Genomic DNA, 17,308 nt, shown 5'->3' with positions numbered 1-17,308 from the left:
CGATGATATCACTCCAGTTCATTTTGATACAGTAAGAAAGAAACAGGACAGATGAGTGCAGGGTAGTCGACCAGCTGTGGGGATCTTTGTCCGTGGAATACAACAAAACTTGACGCTCGAATTCTACCTAGAAGGCAAAACAATAGTCTAGAGTAGATAATAGCCAGTGTGAGAAGTAAAGTTTGATTCGTCGATTCGTTTCCGATTCTCTTTAAAACTGTTCGAGAAGCAGGTCATGCACAATTCAACGGTCTTGCAGGCGCTGAGAGCTGCCGATTAACCATTCACATGCAATTGACAGGAGCCGAAACCGTAAAATTACTCGCCTACAGATGTGGGTATCACAAAGAGCAAATTAAACAAGAGCAGCGACGTTATCATCGTTGAAACGGACATACGCGTTTGTTTTATGGTGGAGATACCCGTAGGTCGTTTAGTTTGGCTTGACTTACTGGATCCGTCATTGCTGACGACGTCTAAGGGGGGCTTGCAAGCTTGGGGATGAAGAATTTCCCCTGCGGATGTACCCTGAAATGACTGGCAGCGGGCCGAAAGTAGATTATGCGCAGAAATTGGATGGATGTATACTTGAGGAACAAAGACTTCAAGCTTAAAGATACTTTGGTATTTGTCCCCCAGATATTCTTTGTCACTATGACCAGACAAGCCACTGACATGGCCATTCACCTGCAACTCAGCCCAGATGGACGGCCATGAATAGAAACAACATTGCGACTAGACTTGCTAAGCGGACGTGGAGCTTTAGCCGAAAAGACCCTTTGACTTTTTAGGGCAGAATAGAATAATGCGTCAACGCAAGGCGAGCGAGTTAGCGAGCGTAGATGTTGTGTGATGATCCTTTTTTTACATGGAATTGACAGGGTGATCGATAATAGAATAAGCAATGGAGACTCCTCCTATCCATCCCCATCTCCATCTCCTGAGCCTGGGGTTACTTCTTAGCACTGTGGATGGATCCTGAATCTCACCCAACACGCAAGAGCCAGCCCCTAATCCATCCTAATGGATACTGTATTGTACTGTACATGACAGAACAGCATTGGCATTGCTCTCTCTTTGACAGGCTATTTTCACAAATCATCTCTCTCATCAGTTGGTCAGCTTCAACATACCACAATTCGGCCATTGACACATCCAGCTTAAGCTGTCGTCCAGCCAATCAATGACGATAAGCTGGCCACATTCAACTTCTTTGAGTCTCGTTTAACGTCGTATCGCACGGTCTATACCTCTTCTAGGAAGCTTGCGCTGTGGTAGCAGCCAGTCGTCAAACTAAAAGGAAAGGAGGCTGTGCATGTGCAATCCGCAATCCGCAATCCTCAATCCGGTCGTCACGGCTTTCATTTCATTCCCAGCGACTCAGCCCAGCCACAAGAGAGGAGGAAGGATTCAGAGACATCCATATCCATCCAACCCGCTCTTACAGTGCTTACTTTGCATCCCCTGCCTGCCCTGGCTCTGGTTTGCCCGCTAAGAATTAACGACTTAACGACACGGTCCTTTCATTGCCGTCAGCTTGTTCCTCTGCTTGGCATTTTGTCCTCCCACATCGCCCGACCTCATCGCATCGACAGCATTTGCATCCGACATCATCTACTCTACAGTACTACTAAACTACCTTCAATTATCAATCTCAATCCTTCAACGCGCAACGTCGCCCTATCGAATCCGTATGCCAGCAGCCGCCTTTTGCGAATCGATATTCTGACACCCAAATACCCGCCGCCATGGCTGGGCGACCGCCTGGAGGAGGTTTCAATACCGGACACTCGAATAATCGCGACGACCTCTTGCTCGATCTCGACAATGACCAGCCCGTCTACGGTGGCGGCCAACGCTCAAACCTTAACGACGACGACCTGATGCGCTTTCATGAACAAAATCAAGACCCCCCGCCAGGAAGAACCTCAGTATCCTACGACGACTTTGTCGGCGCTCGAGACGCGAACCACCCTCCGGCCTCGCATCCTCCCGGCGCTCTGGGTGTCCCTGGATCCGGCCCGGGCTCGAATCCTTACCTCAACAGGCAATATAGCCAAACGTCCGAACTTGGCAACTACCAGCGTTATGCGGACGATTTCGACGATTACCCTGCTGAAGGCGATTCGTACTACCACAACGATGGGGGCGCAAGGGTTGACGAGCGTACACCGGGTTTGGGTATGAACAGTGCGCGGAACCGGAACAGCGTTTTGACTATGGGTGGGGGTTTTATAGGCAAAGTTAAGAACAGGTTAGGCATGGGCCAAGGTTATTCAGAGATGGACTTGCCATTGACGCAGCCTGGCCATGACCGAGGAGATTCGGTTGGAGGACAATCCCAGATGCCGCCGCAGCAGGGCCAAAAGGGCAGATTCGACATGGGCAATTTCAAGTTTGGATTTGGAGGATCGAAACCAGACCCCTCAACCCTTGGCCCAAGAGTCATCTATCTCAACAACCCGCCCGCAAACGCCGCCAACAAATATGTCGACAATCATATCTCGACCGCCAAGTACAACGTCGCATCGTTCTTACCAAAATTCCTCTACGAACAGTTCTCCAAATTCGCCAACATCTTCTTCTTGTTCACTGCCGCACTTCAGCAGATTCCCAACCTGTCCCCCACCAACCCGTATACAACCATTGCACCTCTCACTGTAGTCCTGATCATTTCTGCTGGTAAAGAATTGGTCGAGGATTATCGCAGAAAGCAAGCTGACAACGCTCTCAATACATCCAAAGCACGTGTACTTCGAGGTTCCAATTTCGAGGAAACGAAGTGGATTAATGTGGCCATTGGAGATATCATCAGGGTCGAATCAGAGGAGCCTTTCCCTGCTGATTTGGTTCTTCTGGCTAGTTCCGAACCCGAAGGTCTCTGTTATATCGAAACTGCGAACCTGGATGGTGAGACTAACCTCAAAATCAAGCAAGCGATCCCGGAAACTTCGGCCATGGTTTCGCCTAACGAGCTCAGCAGGTTGGGCGGACGTATCAAGTCCGAACAACCAAACAGCAGTCTTTATACGTACGAAGCAACCTTGACCATGCAAATGGGAGGCGGCGAGAAGGAATATGCGCTCAACCCAGAACAACTGCTTCTCAGAGGTGCTACACTACGAAACACCCCCTGGGTTCACGGTGTTGTAGTGTTTACCGGTCACGAAACTAAGCTTATGCGTAACGCTACTGCGGCTCCCATCAAGCGTACCAAGGTTGAAAGAAAACTCAATTGGCTCGTCCTCTTGTTAGTAGGCATTTTGCTGATTCTGAGCATCGTGTGTACTGTTGGAGACTTGATCCAACGTAAAGTCGAAGGCAATGCTCTCTCATACCTTTACCTGGATCCTACAAACACTGCTGGACAAATCACCCAGACGTTCCTCAAGGATATGGTCACATACTGGGTTCTGTTTTCGGCTCTGGTTCCCATCTCTCTCTTTGTCACTGTTGAGATGGTCAAGTATTGGCACGCTATCCTGATCAACGACGACCTTGACATGTACTACGATAAAAACGATACACCTGCTACTTGCCGAACGTCAAGCTTGGTGGAAGAGCTGGGAATGGTTGAATATGTTTTCTCGGACAAAACTGGAACCCTCACCTGCAATCAGATGGAGTTCAAGCAGTGTTCGATTGCTGGAATCCAATACTCTGAGGATGTACCCGAGGATCGCCGACCAACCATGATTGACGGAGTCGAAGTCGGACTTTTCGATTACAAGGCCCTCAAGTCTAACCTCGCTAATGGACACGAGACCGCTCCCGCGATCGACCATTTCTTGTCACTGCTCTCGACGTGCCACACTGTCATTCCGGAGATGGACGAAAAGGGTGGTATCAAGTACCAAGCTGCTTCTCCTGATGAAGGTGCTTTGGTCGCTGGTGCCCTGGATCTCGGTTACAAGTTCACTGCTCGAAAGCCCAAATCGGTCATCATCGATGCTAACGGCCGGGAACTCGAGTATGAGCTTCTTGCCGTTTGTGAATTCAACTCCACCAGAAAGCGAATGTCAACTATCTACCGATGCCCCGACGGCAAGATTCGATGTTACTGCAAGGGTGCCGATACTGTTATTCTAGAGCGTCTCAATGAACACAATCCCCATGTCGAAATCACGCTTCGACATCTTGAAGAGTATGCTTCGGAGGGTCTGCGAACATTGTGTTTGGCCATGCGAGAAATTCCAGAGAACGAATTCCAGGAATGGTACAAGATTTACGACACTGCCCAGATGACGGTCGGTGGTAACCGTGCTGATGAAGTCGACAAGGCCTCGGAAATCATTGAGAAGGACTTTTTCCTGCTTGGCGCCACTGCCATTGAGGATCGTCTTCAAGATGGTGTTCCCGAGACAATCCACACTTTGCAGCAGGCTAACATCAAGGTCTGGGTTCTTACTGGAGATCGACAAGAGACTGCCATCAATATCGGTATGAGTTGCAAGCTTCTCAGCGAGGATATGATGCTTTTAATCATCAACGAGGAAACGGCTGCCGCTACACGGGACAACATCCAAAAGAAAACCGATGCTATCAGAACACAAGGAGACGGTACCATAGAAACCGAGACCCTGGCCCTGATCATCGACGGAAAATCTCTGACGTACGCACTCGAGAAGGATTTGGAGAAGATGTTCCTTGACCTGGCTATCATGTGCAAAGCCGTCATCTGCTGTCGTGTGTCTCCTCTTCAGAAAGCTCTTGTTGTTAAGCTGGTCAAGAAGTATCAGAAGGAGTCTATTCTTCTCGCTATCGGCGATGGAGCAAACGACGTTTCCATGATTCAAGCAGCCCATATTGGTATCGGTATTAGTGGCGAAGAAGGTCTCCAAGCAGCACGAAGTGCCGATGTGGCCATCGCCCAGTTCAGATTTTTGCGAAAGCTATTGCTGGTTCACGGTGCATGGAGTTATCAACGTGTCACAAAGACGATTCTGTTCTCTTTCTACAAGAATATCGCCCTATACATGACACAGTTCTGGGTAAGTGCAACATTGATATTGAATGTGTCCACACACGTCTTGCTAACCTTGCGCAGTACACATTCCAAAACGTATTCTCCGGTCAAGTTATTTACGAATCATGGACACTGTCATTCTACAACGTCTTCTACACGGTTCTACCTCCTCTGGCGCTCGGTATCCTAGACCAGTTCATTTCAGCTCGTCTCTTGGATCGCTATCCTCAACTCTACATGATGGGCCAGCAAAACTACTTCTTCAGACTGAAAGTCTTCCTAGAGTGGATTGCCAACGCTATCTACCATTCCATCGTGCTCTACATTTGGGGTGAACTTATCTGGCATGGTGATCTTATCCAGGGAGATGGCAAGATCGCAGGTCATTGGGTATGGGGCACGGCACTGTATGGTGCTACTCTCCTTACTGTGCTCGGAAAGGCAGCTTTGGTCACCAACAACTGGACAAAGTACCATGTTATCGCCATTCCCGGAAGCATGGCTATCTGGTATGTCATGACTGCTGTCTACGGTATTGTCGCACCAATGGCTGGCGTATCCATGGAGTACCATGGCACCATTCCCAGGATCTACGAGAGCCCTATTTTCTGGTTACAGACGGTCTGCCTTGCCATAATGTGTTTGTTGCGTGACTTTGTCTGGAAGTATGTCAAGCGCATGTACCGCCCGCAAACATACCACCACATTCAGGAAATCCAGAAATACAACATCCAAGATTATAGACCCAGGTATGTTTAACTGCTCTTTCGATTTAGAACACATGAAGCTAACATATTCCAGAATGGAGCAATTCCAAAAAGCGATCCGAAAGGTACGACAAGTGCAACGTATGCGCAAGCAACGTGGATATGCCTTCTCGCAAGCAGACGAGAGTCAAACACGCGTGCTTCAAGCATACGACACTACGAAGCATCGTGGACGATATGGTGAGATGGCCAGTTCAAGGCCAGCGGGCAGGTAACCGGCAGTGGCAGAAGCGGAGGAGCAAGACAGAACTGTGCGTGGGTGTTTTGACAATGCTTGCGCGGTTACTACGTCACGATTATAAAAGAAAAAAAGGAGAAACTTTTAAGGGGGGGAGTTTTTGAACTCTTGGAGTTGGATGCCATTTGTCTCAAGTTTCAGGGCGGTCGTTCTGCTCCATTTTTGCTTTTTCTGTACCATCCATCTGTCGATGCCCCGAGAGCTGCGCATCGTCGGCTCGATAGACTGAAATCACTTGATGACCACTACTATTCTTCAACTGATGCTCGCGCTTCTTTTTTGATCGTCTAGATGAGGCGGCCGTCCTTTTCTTAGACCAAGCGACAATGAGAACATGAATGGGATGTAGGCATATGGAATTGTATGAAAAATAGTATAGGCATTTATTGTATCAAGTAGGTATATTGTACAGGGCTAAACATAATGGACATGTGTTGATTTGATTCCTGGGTTACAGGAGTTGGATTATTCTGAGGTTCTTGTCGTGTATAAAACGACTGGTGATTCTGATCAAAGGTATTTCACAACGTGTCCAGGGTGTAGATATATTGGCATTTTATCGTCCAGTTGTTTGCGAGTACTATGGTCGATCATTGACGAACTCAACTGTGTATGCTTTCCATAGCAACCTGCAACACCAGGACAGCAACATATTCTCAGACACCTCGCTTAAACCAGTAACCGTCTATTCGTCATGATCCTCTTGGTTCAAGAAAGTTCCCATCTCAGCGCTTATACGCGTTCGTCACACCGACTTTGTCGATGATACCACAGACATCACATATGATAGAAGTGACAAAAGCCATGTCAGTGGTGCTTGGACCTTCTCCGCGAAATATGCATGCATGCCTGTCTGAGCTACTGATACAGCAACGGTGGCTGCATGAATAGTAGGATATAATCCTGTGTGTCTGTCACGAACATAATGATGTCATGAAGTATCAGCCTTATCCCAGAGAAGAATGTTGTATGCTTCATTACTCTATCTTGACCGATGGATGGTTGGATTTGTGCTGTGCTCAGGAACATGTGCAGAGCTAGTATCTCGAGAATGTGTACAACTTTAAGGGGTCTAAGCCCAGCAAAGAATACTACTGCAAGGTGAGGGACCCTTTGGCAGAAATCTCGACGAGTCTGCAGACGCAACAGCTGTCACATTCAGATGGCTGGACTGGGATCTAAGACATGGCTGGAGGATAGCTGGTGTTTCGAGCACGATCTACAAAAAGAGGCCGCTACGTACCTTACCTTGATGCGTTGTCAAAAAGTGATCCCAGAGGGATGGTAGAATGATCGACTAGTTCAAGCCATTTGAGTGATAAAAAGGCCAATGGTAGTGAAGAAGTCGGTCGTGCTGACAGAGAGTGTGGACGAAACATGGGACTCTCGCAACGAACATGTCCAAAAGAGAACAGGATTGGGAAAATGCATGTGGGCATTCTCAAAGTAGACATCGTAGACCAGAGAGCTGTGTTGGCCGTACCGATTCCCAGTCATGAGAATAGCCAGATCAAGCAAAGTGCTCTACTCGTTATGGTCTCCCCTGTCTCTTGCAAGTCGTGTCTCCCGCAGACTCGCAGACCTCCTTGGAACATGCTCCGTGGGGAACAAGCCTCGTGCTCTCTCACATGACGTATTTGCTCCCTGCCCGCTTATTACGCAGGCCCTTGACAAATTCATTTCTCTCATATTCTATAATCTCATCGGGGATGGGCCCGATTGATGCAGTACCAAACGTTAGGCCGGTCTCATTCCCCGTGGGATGGAAAGGGATGGGGTGGGGAAAGGAATGAAAATCTGGGGGAGCCAAGCGTGGAGAAACAGAATCTGGGGACGGCCTCGGTTTAATGAACCGCGGTAGGCTAATCTCGTTACAGACAAGTAAGGGTGAAGAGAATGCATTGTTGGGTGGGTAAATGTTCCATTAGATATCCGCAGATGAATATTCTTTATGCTTCTAGATACGTAGATGACAGATAGATAAATATACAAGTATAATCTGTCGTAAAATGCCCAAAGATGACACTCCAAATGCAGATTCGAGTAATATATAGCTTTTGTACATGATTGATGTGAAAGAAATTATGCATCCCCCGTTGAAGTGGCCAGTGGAAAGGGACAACTCTATACACCTGCCCAGTCCACCGCTCGCCAAATGCTATTGTCTATACTAATGCTAATAGCGTCAATGCCACGCCGTGTGATATCGTGCCATGCCTTGCCAGGGCATGAATCCAGCTTTCAGGCAAGACAAGTCTATGCAAGAAAAGCTCAAACAAAATCAACCCCGGCAGACAAGCCACTGAATCCCACCAAACTTTTTTGCAAGCATTTGTGTGTTGACCCATGTCTCGCTATTAGTTGGGGGCCAGTAGACCATCTGACCGTGGAGAATGTATTGTATCCAAAACGGATTGAAGAGGCAGGGGATCGTCAGAGCCCAGAAACAGTAACAAGTGAGACAAGAATTAGAAACCAAGATGAATAACGCCGTTCGGTCTGAGATCGATGAATGCTGTTGATGCAAAATACAGAGAGAAAAAAGACTTTTGAGCGCCAGGGAGCTGCCAGTCAGCATCCCCGAAGAGGCATTATGAGGCAAGAAACAATAAAAATAAAACACGAATCCTGATAATATGACGACAAACCCACAAACACACCGCGTGCTGTGCTTCCTTCAGTGCCAGGTGGGCAAAAAGAACTGGAAACTTGATTTCGGGGCGCAGGCCTTCCACGAACATGAACGAGCGTTCATGGGAGCGCAGCGCAAGGGCATTGGATAATCCTTGCGAACGCAACTTGCCAACCCCGCAAAACCATGGGGTTTGTGATCATGCTGGTAGACCAATCTTAGCCAAGGCAGCGGGGTTGTGTCCGAGGCCCCGGTTGTGTTGCGAGACACAATCAGAACACTAACCATGTCCTCTGCATTTCAGCTTCGCTTGTGCTACCAGGCTGTCCAATCCGTTTTGGATTCCACAATCAATTGGTGCTCGCACAGGCTCCTTTAACGAACATGTCGTTCGTCACCAAAGCGCATTTAGCACAGTACGCCCATATCATCTGCCGAACAAGGGTGTCACAAGCTCAATGCTTTTAGGTCGAGAGTAGGTGCTGGGATGGCGAGAAGGCAGCGGTCGGTCCATTCCGCCCGAAGTCACTTCGTAGTTGTATGCGCCGCCGCCAGCGCCGTAGTACCCTCCGTCATACGTCGATGAAAGGTAAGGTGCAGAAGGCCGGCTGTACGAGTTGTAGGGGCTGGTCGCAGCACTGCGACTAAAGGGCCACAGGTTACTGGAGCTGCCTGTAGGCGACGGAGGACTCGGGGGCCGGACATTAAGGGAACGGAGGGCCGAGATGGCCGAAGTATGTTGGTAAGTCGGCGCTCCGGTTCCCGGCGTGGTCGGTGGAGAACCCAAAAGTATCGAGCTGGGCCGTGAAGGAGAAGCTCGCGGGATGATGTCTTTAGGCTCCGGGTGTCCCGCAGAATAGAATGGGTAGTTTGTAGACGCGTAATGGTTGACCGAAGAAGCCGGCTGTGGCGATGCGGTCTGGTCGACACTTCGACAGCTACAGGGCATAATTAGCATTTATGCTTGAGACTGGCATGCAAGCGAGGACAACAAGATCCACCACTAAGCGGAATTAGTACTTACTTGTCGGAGCAGTAAAGGAACATGTCATCATGAGGAATGAACTGCTTCTCGCACGTCATGCTATCAAATTTGTTAGTAAAAAAATCTTCTCTTGTTCGGTAGCATTTCCATGACCCATGGCTAATAAGCCAATATCGTCTCCAGCTGCATGGTACCTGAGCATGACGGCATCGCCGTGGCCGTGACCAGGGCTGCAGGCAGGGAAGCTTCATGATACGAAGGGAAAGGGGGATAGAAACACCATGGGATGACGTGAGACTTACCAAAACTGCGGGAAACTCTCTCTCTCATCTTCCCAAGACTCTTTCTGTTCGCGCTCACGTTCACGCTGACCGCGGCCGAGTTTTTGTGGTGTGTGCCTTCGAGTCATGACGGGTCGCTTGTACTTTGTAGGGTCGGATGCAGTAACGGTTTTTCGGACGTCGGTCGAAGTTGTGGTAGGCAGACCGTGCCCTGACTTTCTCCGGCTGTGGTGCATTATGTTGGACTGAAAGAATGACAGTTGGAAGGAATGTAAAAAGGATACGAGACTGGTGATAGAAAAGGTAGACCTCAAAGGATTTGAGAGAAGGGGGGGCCGGTGATAATTATGATAAGTTGTGAACCTGTAGGTCAACAAGGTGCCCCAAGTACAAGTACAGACCGTAAGTACTTGGTACCACTGTAAATCAGTGGAGTATGCAGATATTTAGAGCAGCCGGGGCCGCTTGTGGTCAGGTACGGTAAGGGTAGAAAACCGCCCGTCCAGTGTGGTTCGACTGCGGGGGGCCTTATCGCAAAACTAAGCCTAGGCTCCAAAGATCTCCTTACTCCCTGATTCGATCAACAGGGGGGTAGTAAAGGGTGACAGAAGCAACGGTGGTTGCAAATTTTTTCTCAAGCTTGACCGTCTCAGGAGAAATTCGAGAATTGTGTGATGGCAGGGTATGGCAGAGTGGCAAATTGTGTTCAGAAGCGGGCATGGGCATGTGCAAGGACAACAGGACGTTAAATTCCCCGAGTGGTGAAGTTGTGTCGCAAATGGAGACGAAGCGACCAGAACAACCCGTGGAACAAACAGTGACCGACTCGAACACAATAACTAACGTGCTGTAACCGGCAGAGTAGGGCAAGGCTAATCGACAAAAATTGCCCGGCGTCGAATGAGAAATGAGACCAGTTTTAGTGATTCTTCTTTTAGACTCAAGATCGAGTTGGGGAAACCCAGGCAATTTGATTTTCCAGATCTCGATGATATGAAAAATTCCTTCCAGAAAAAAATTCCACTGATCAGAGGTAGACAATGATGCGTTACCGCTCAGGGACCGGAACGGTGACAGCAGATCCGCAGCGTGGAGACGGTGCCGTGCTATGTCTTATTCGGCCGCAGGATGAAGGCGGTATGAATAAATCGAGTGTCGACTCGCGATAGTACAGTAGTGTAAGTGTCGTGTAAGTCAAATTTAGCCGAGTGGGTAGGTCTCTGGTAGGTACAGTAGCCAGAAAAGAGCCGCTTTATTAGCGTTGGTTGATCCGTTGAGGAGCTGAAGGGGCAATAGTGACAGATGGTGTCGTTGATGTCTTTCTTTCTGTCAAGCGAATGTGTTGGTCTTTGGTCGATTAGATAGGTAGGTTAGAACAAAGCTGATAACCTGCGAACGGGCGAAGCCGGGGCACGCGAGTGTTAAATATTGTGTTGGAGGTAGGCACCTGGTGACTCGGGCCTTGTTGTCGTGATCGAACAGGTGAATGAGCGATGAGCCGAAAGCGGAGATGTAGCGCCCGCAAGTAGTGAGCCAATGGCTTGCCGCAATCAACGTTGCGAGTTGTGACTATCGGATTGCGCGACAGCGCAGCACAGGGCAGGGCAGGGCAGCTGGGACAACGGATAGAGGATCCTTTCTCAGGGTGCCCCGTCGAATATCTTTCTACTAGTGACGAAGGACAGGGACTGACCGACACCGACAAGCAGACAGTTCCCAACAACAGGCCCAAAAACAGCAATTATGGGTTCGTCAGGATGCCGGCTGTTTAGGCCCTTGTATTCCGAGCCCCTCTGATGACTTGTTGGACTTGGGTGTCTGGTAATGGATCAGACGTATGCGTAAGTTGCGAGGCAGAGCGCAAGCATGAGTAAAGGTGTCGGTTGATGCAGAGACTGTCTCAGGTTGACTGATGGAATATCCGCAGACGTTGTCACACTATCAGCAGACGTGATGGTTCTGACCGGAAGCAACGAGTAAGAATACGGACAAGGGAGAAGGGGAACTGTGTTCTGTATATAGATAGATGTACTGGTGATGACCAGCTTGTTGATGGGCAACCTTTGCAGGATTACAGGTACGTTTAGATTCAACAAGGTATATATGTTGGGGTTGATGAACAGGTAATCAAGAACTGACCACATTGACATGCTTAGTCCTGGGGAAGCGAGGTCTCTTGTATGTATCTGTTCTCTGCTTGGTTGCCTTAGATAAACATCCATCCATTCCTCCATCTGCGGGAACACTGTCACTGGCCATCTGATGCGGGAACGGCATTGGGGTTACATTATCAGGCGCCAGCCAGGGACATATCGATGTGCGTATCAATAATGGACCGACAGAGTGCAGTAGCCGTTCACCATTGTAGCGTTTCTAGCGCAAGAGCGGCTGCTGGTAGCGTTGCGTTGCGTTCCCTGTGAGGAAATCAGCCAGACATATCTCGTCATGCCAACCGTCGAGAAGCCATGCCGCACGCAACTCAAGTCCTAAATAAAAGTCCTGCTGTGCCGTGCCGTGTCATTACTTTAGCGAGCAGTAAGGAAAGAGAAGAAGAACGAAAGGCATGCTACACAGATGATGCATGTTGACTGTCTTCATCCTAATCGGCGCTAAAGGTAGCATTGAATAATGGATGGATGGATGGATGGATGGATGATGCCAGGCACGGCTTTCCATACAGAGAAGCACAGAGAGACGACCGGGGGTGGATACTGAGCGACAGGTTTCCGTAAAGAAGGGGGGGCGTCAGCGTAGTTTGGCGCCGCCAGAAAGGGACTCCAGCTCTTTTTTCTCAAGGGTTCAAGGGTTCAGGGCGAAAGAGTGGGCTCTTCACGCTTAGACTTGATGATCATGGTCGTTTTATTCCGTTGCTATGGTTGATGGTGGGCAGGTGACAATGAAGAATTGGGGAAGCAAAAGTCATGAATCAAAATATGAGCGATGAAGGGCAGAAGAATGAAGAAGAAGGGACCGCCATTTCATGTCATGCCCGTCCCTCCTTCCCTGCCTACTGAGTGAGAAATGGAAGAACCACTATCAGTGGTTAAATCAATGGAAGGAAGGTGGAAGGTAGGTAGCTCTAGTGAGGGGGCAGGGGTGCCTGTGCACCTGCACTTGCCTTCCTGGGACCAACTGGGGGGGTTATTATCCCCCGCTTCCTCTGCTGTAGGTACCTACCCTGCTACCTACTAGTGCTAGGCACAGCCTACGATAGGCCGCTAGAACCACTGAACTCGCTCGAATGGATTGCGATAAAGCTCGTCTCATCCACCATACAGAGCACGTTTCGTCGTCACGATGCATATCTTGTTGACGTCTACCAACTTGTTACGCAACAAAGCTATGTCCTAGTTCAAACACGCTGTAACCTAGCTTATTCGCTTCTATGTCATTCTCCCGAAAGTTTCGCGGCCCGGCAAAGTCTTGTGTGTGTGTGAAAAGCGAAAAGAGTGTGCGCGGGAACAAAGGCCACTAAGCTGCGAGTAGGTTTAATGATCTGCATTTCTTGCTTTGACATCCAATGAGTGATGCACGCGAAGTGTAAAAGAAATAAGTCCCCGAATAAGAAGCAAAATGTCAAGTTCTACCTAGAGAGAGGCAACCTATCAGACTAACCATGTGGCCACCTCTTGGGGGAGTGTTTACTACTGATGCAGTTGCATTGCAAAGAGGAGTATTTGTTTCGTGACACATAACGGATTACGTAGCTCATCAACAACGGCTCACTTTTATGAATCGACTCGCTGGGAGGCGAGGAGAAGATGGAGTGCTGTAAAGTTTCACAGAACATGTGTCGATTTGTTCGATTTGTTCTACTGAGAATTACATCATTGCACATGAAACGCATAAACAACTTACATAAAAAAGACGACATTCAAGTCACAGACTAGGTACTATATTTACATTTATCCATGTTTATTATGTATGCATATTCATCACTCCTATGAAACTGAGACAAACCGAGTCGGATGCCGTAACCCCGCTCCAGTTCATCATTTGTTACTTGACTTTTGTTCAGTTGACAACTTGTTGTGCCTCCGTCATCGGCTACTCAAAAGCCCCTCTCCAGACTCAACTGGACTCAACTCAACTCAACTTGACGGGCATGGCATGGCATGGTTTTATTACAAGACAGGTAAAGTGTTTTTCGTATTGAGATGGTTCCCCGGGCTTTGAGTAATTAGTCTAGACTGCGGGGGCTGATCCCAACTACCAGGACCGTAACTAAACTATCTACGGTTCGGTATCAACTGCCCTATACTGTCAAGTGTTGACTAACAGTTAATATCTGGGGGTTATGAGCGATTCAGCTGAGTCAGGTTGTGGGGCTGAATCAGACTAATAGTAATTAATTTGACGTGCTATAGAAAAGAAAAGACAAGACACTCCTTTGCTATAATAGGTAGGTATTGTCAACTGGGTCTGAGAGAAGAAACATAAAGACCAGACCGCGTGTCACAAACGTGTTCATCCATCCACTTTGTTACATTGCATCGTTCTTGACCGCCGAGTTGAAACATGATCAGAGAGTCTCTGTATGTACGTACAACAGTACCTGGATTCTCGGAAGCGAGCTCCCAGTGCGCGGGATAGACTATTATGGAGATGAAGATGGGATTTATGGATATGACAAGGTATATGGTACGGCATGAATGTGGGGGAAGAGCCCAATGCCAACATGTCTGGGGGCTCCATTGACCTTACATCGTGCGTTTCGTCTTGGCCTAGGAACTGTCTCCCGTTGACCGGCTCCGTTTTGCTGGTTTCCCGTCTCCGCCAATTTGACGGGGGGGCTTGTGACTCCATGATAAGGAAGTTTTTTCTTCTTTCTCTTATTCATGTCTAGTGTAACAATTCGGTCAGATTTGAGGCCCATCAACGGTGACCTTGTGTTTGCCATGTTGTGGCTTCTCGGTCAGGTCCGTATGTTCACTTGACTGCACACAACAAACAGTGACGATCAACGTCTGCAGAGGCCGCATACAATGCCCGCAAGGGTATATCAAACGATGGTCCATCCGGGGCCTCAAGCCTGTGCATTAGAGCGCCCAAGCACTGTTCTCCCGGTTGACAGTTCCGCTGTTTAGTTAGCTGTCTAGCTGTCTTTCGCTATCTTAAACGATGGACCTCTAGGCAACTCCACTTGAGGCTCGCCAACGTTGACCCCTTCAGTCGTTGTCGTTGTCGTTGTCACTGTTGCGGAGTCGACTTAGTCGCCCCCCTAGAGGTCAAGATCAATTAGACTCGAGGTAAAAAAAAGGCAGAGTTTTCACCTTGTTGGTTGTTCACGTTCTCAAATGAGCCGCAGTCTCACCTTGTCTATATCCATGATCCCTGTCCCTTTGGGTCAAGGCTTCAACACCACGGGCCAGTCGTTCTCCCACGCTGCTGTTTGGTTGAAAGCTCGCTTAATCAGGTATGTATTTTATTTTATAGTGGGCGGATAACTTCGGCGCAAGCAAAGGAAAGAGTTTTTTTGCTTATCATCCATCTCACCCGTCAGGCCTCTTACAGTCGTTAATGGGGACCACGAGTGCGTGGAGAAGTAGGATTTGTGTCTTCAGCTAACGGAGATCAACTACCGTGTAGAGTTAGGGTCCTCGACTTTTTAGAGTCCGGAGCTGACAGAAGCTGGGGGTACTGTAGTTACCGACTTCAGTCTCGACCGGGACCGGCCCGGCTTGTCAACGAGATTTTGACAGTGGTCAAGGCTTTTGCTCCTCCAGTTTTGTCAATAGTTGAGACATTCGTAGCTATTCCAGCTTTGCGCAGGTCCGCTAATTCTTATTGCCTCAAGCATGGTACTGGTCCTTTTACTGTGTAGGGCTTACTATAAATGAGCCGAGGTAAGTTGTTAGGTCTGATAACACAACATTGGCATATCACCAAGTTGAGGCAAGGCCAAGGAAGTGGCGGACATGCTTTTACCCGCTTAGAATGTGAGAGGATAAGAGATCAGCGGCATATAGACAATATTCAGAAATGACTACATCTTGTCAGTAAATAGCGTCTTGCCTTGTGGTACTTACAGATGACATTCATCAATATGTGGGACTAGGACCTGTCGCCTGATATCGTCCAACGTCACCTATAGTCATTGGTTCTTAATTTCACCCGTACGGATATATGCAAAGTCTTTGAATAGAAGCCGCCATCTGTGGTTGCATGCTTTGATATGTATTTCGTGTTGATGCATGTCACGGATCACCTCACACTGTTCCACCAATGCGACCCTTCGAAGTGGTTGTCCTGGAAAGGTAATGTTTTCGCGAATAAATACAGAACAACCACAACTCAAATAGTGTTGCAACAATCGTCATAATAAGCGTTTGCGGGTCATGGTGGATTGCATAGTCTCATTTCTGTATTACCCTACAGACCTTGATATATATAACTTTGTCCAACAAGTAGAGAGTAAACCAACATGAGGCAGTCCTGGGACGAAGACGTCTCTATCTTCAAATTAAATCAACTCTTATCGCTTATCAGTATATCTACCAATCCTTATCTTCTGCACGATACCAACCTTTATCTAGCCACCCCCATCCTGAGTATCTCATACTCTTGTGAACCTCTCTCCCTCTATGATTCATTCCCCCTCATGTGAACATGCTCGTGATCGCTTATCTCGGTCTTGCTTCTCCCTCATGCATACCTGGTCAAGTCAGTCAGCCAGCCATCTTATCCTCCCAAAGCATGGGGGGGGGGGTGAGAGGAAACTAAGTTACTATATCCAGTAAATGGTGATCCTCCACACACCAACAAAGTTCCCGATAGCTACTGCAGCTATGTATCTTGGACCACACACTACCCCACGCTCACTTACAGGCTGGGCGATCAAGGGACCAAAAAATGAGCACGCGCCCACAAGAACCCCGAATAGAACCAGCCAATAGATAAGACTCTTCTCTGGTTCTTCTGTTACAGATGGGAACCGTCCTTGGGATCTTCAAGGTCGATCATCACTTCAGTTCGTCGTCATTCCCTCTCGGGGCAAAACCGAGACTACTCACTGGCCTGGCTTGACTAGACCACGTTACATTTGCGTAGTCATTTGAGATTCGGCACTTGAGGCAGATCTTCATCTGTCACGACTCAAGGAGATGGCATCATCATCAGTCTTCATCACCAGGACCCTGGAGATGTTACGCGTTGTCGTATCATGCCATGTTGAGCCACATCATTGCTTGCGTGTGGCTGCTCTAGCCTCCAAGAGTACGTAGTCGACAGAACTCAACCAGTAAGACTCGACAACCCGTAAAAGTCCCAACAGTCAAAGAGATCATCAACGTCAGAAAGCCATGTTCTTGCACAAGTCCAGGTTCTAGATCATAGAACTAGTTGTGTCACTTGTCCAAGTGATGGCGCCTGGGCGAGTATTCAACTGCCGATGGCCCATCAACAACGAGTAGTTCAAGCATCGCATGTCGCGATATCAC

The 17,308-nt window shown here is 48.4% G+C and overlaps 2 protein-coding genes across 2 annotated transcripts; one reads left to right on the top strand and one right to left on the bottom strand.

The window, feature by feature from the left end:
* Positions 1-1,748: 1,748 nt before the first annotated feature.
* FGSG_06743 (uncharacterized protein) lies at positions 1,749-5,948 on the top strand (the record flags this gene model as incomplete). The annotated part of the gene is made up of 3 exons (XM_011328086.1): positions 1,749-4,991; positions 5,048-5,715; positions 5,768-5,948. The coding sequence occupies 3 exons, from the start codon at positions 1,749-1,751 to the stop codon at positions 5,946-5,948; spliced, it is 4,092 nt and encodes a 1,363-aa protein (XP_011326388.1).
* A 3,082-nt stretch (positions 5,949-9,030) lies between these two features.
* Positions 9,031-10,105, bottom strand: FGSG_06742 (uncharacterized protein; the record flags this gene model as incomplete). The annotated part of the gene is made up of 3 exons (XM_011328085.1): positions 9,031-9,541; positions 9,628-9,687; positions 9,891-10,105. The coding sequence occupies 3 exons, from the start codon at positions 10,103-10,105 to the stop codon at positions 9,031-9,033; spliced, it is 786 nt and encodes a 261-aa protein (XP_011326387.1).
* Between the last annotated feature and the right edge of the window lie 7,203 nt (positions 10,106-17,308).

This window comes from Fusarium graminearum, chromosome 4 (assembly GCF_000240135.3).
Source record: "Fusarium graminearum PH-1 chromosome 4, whole genome shotgun sequence".
Taxonomy (NCBI): domain Eukaryota; kingdom Fungi; phylum Ascomycota; class Sordariomycetes; order Hypocreales; family Nectriaceae; genus Fusarium; species Fusarium graminearum.
Note: the sequence above shows the minus strand (reverse complement) of the source record. Positions and strands in the feature narration are given on the sequence as shown.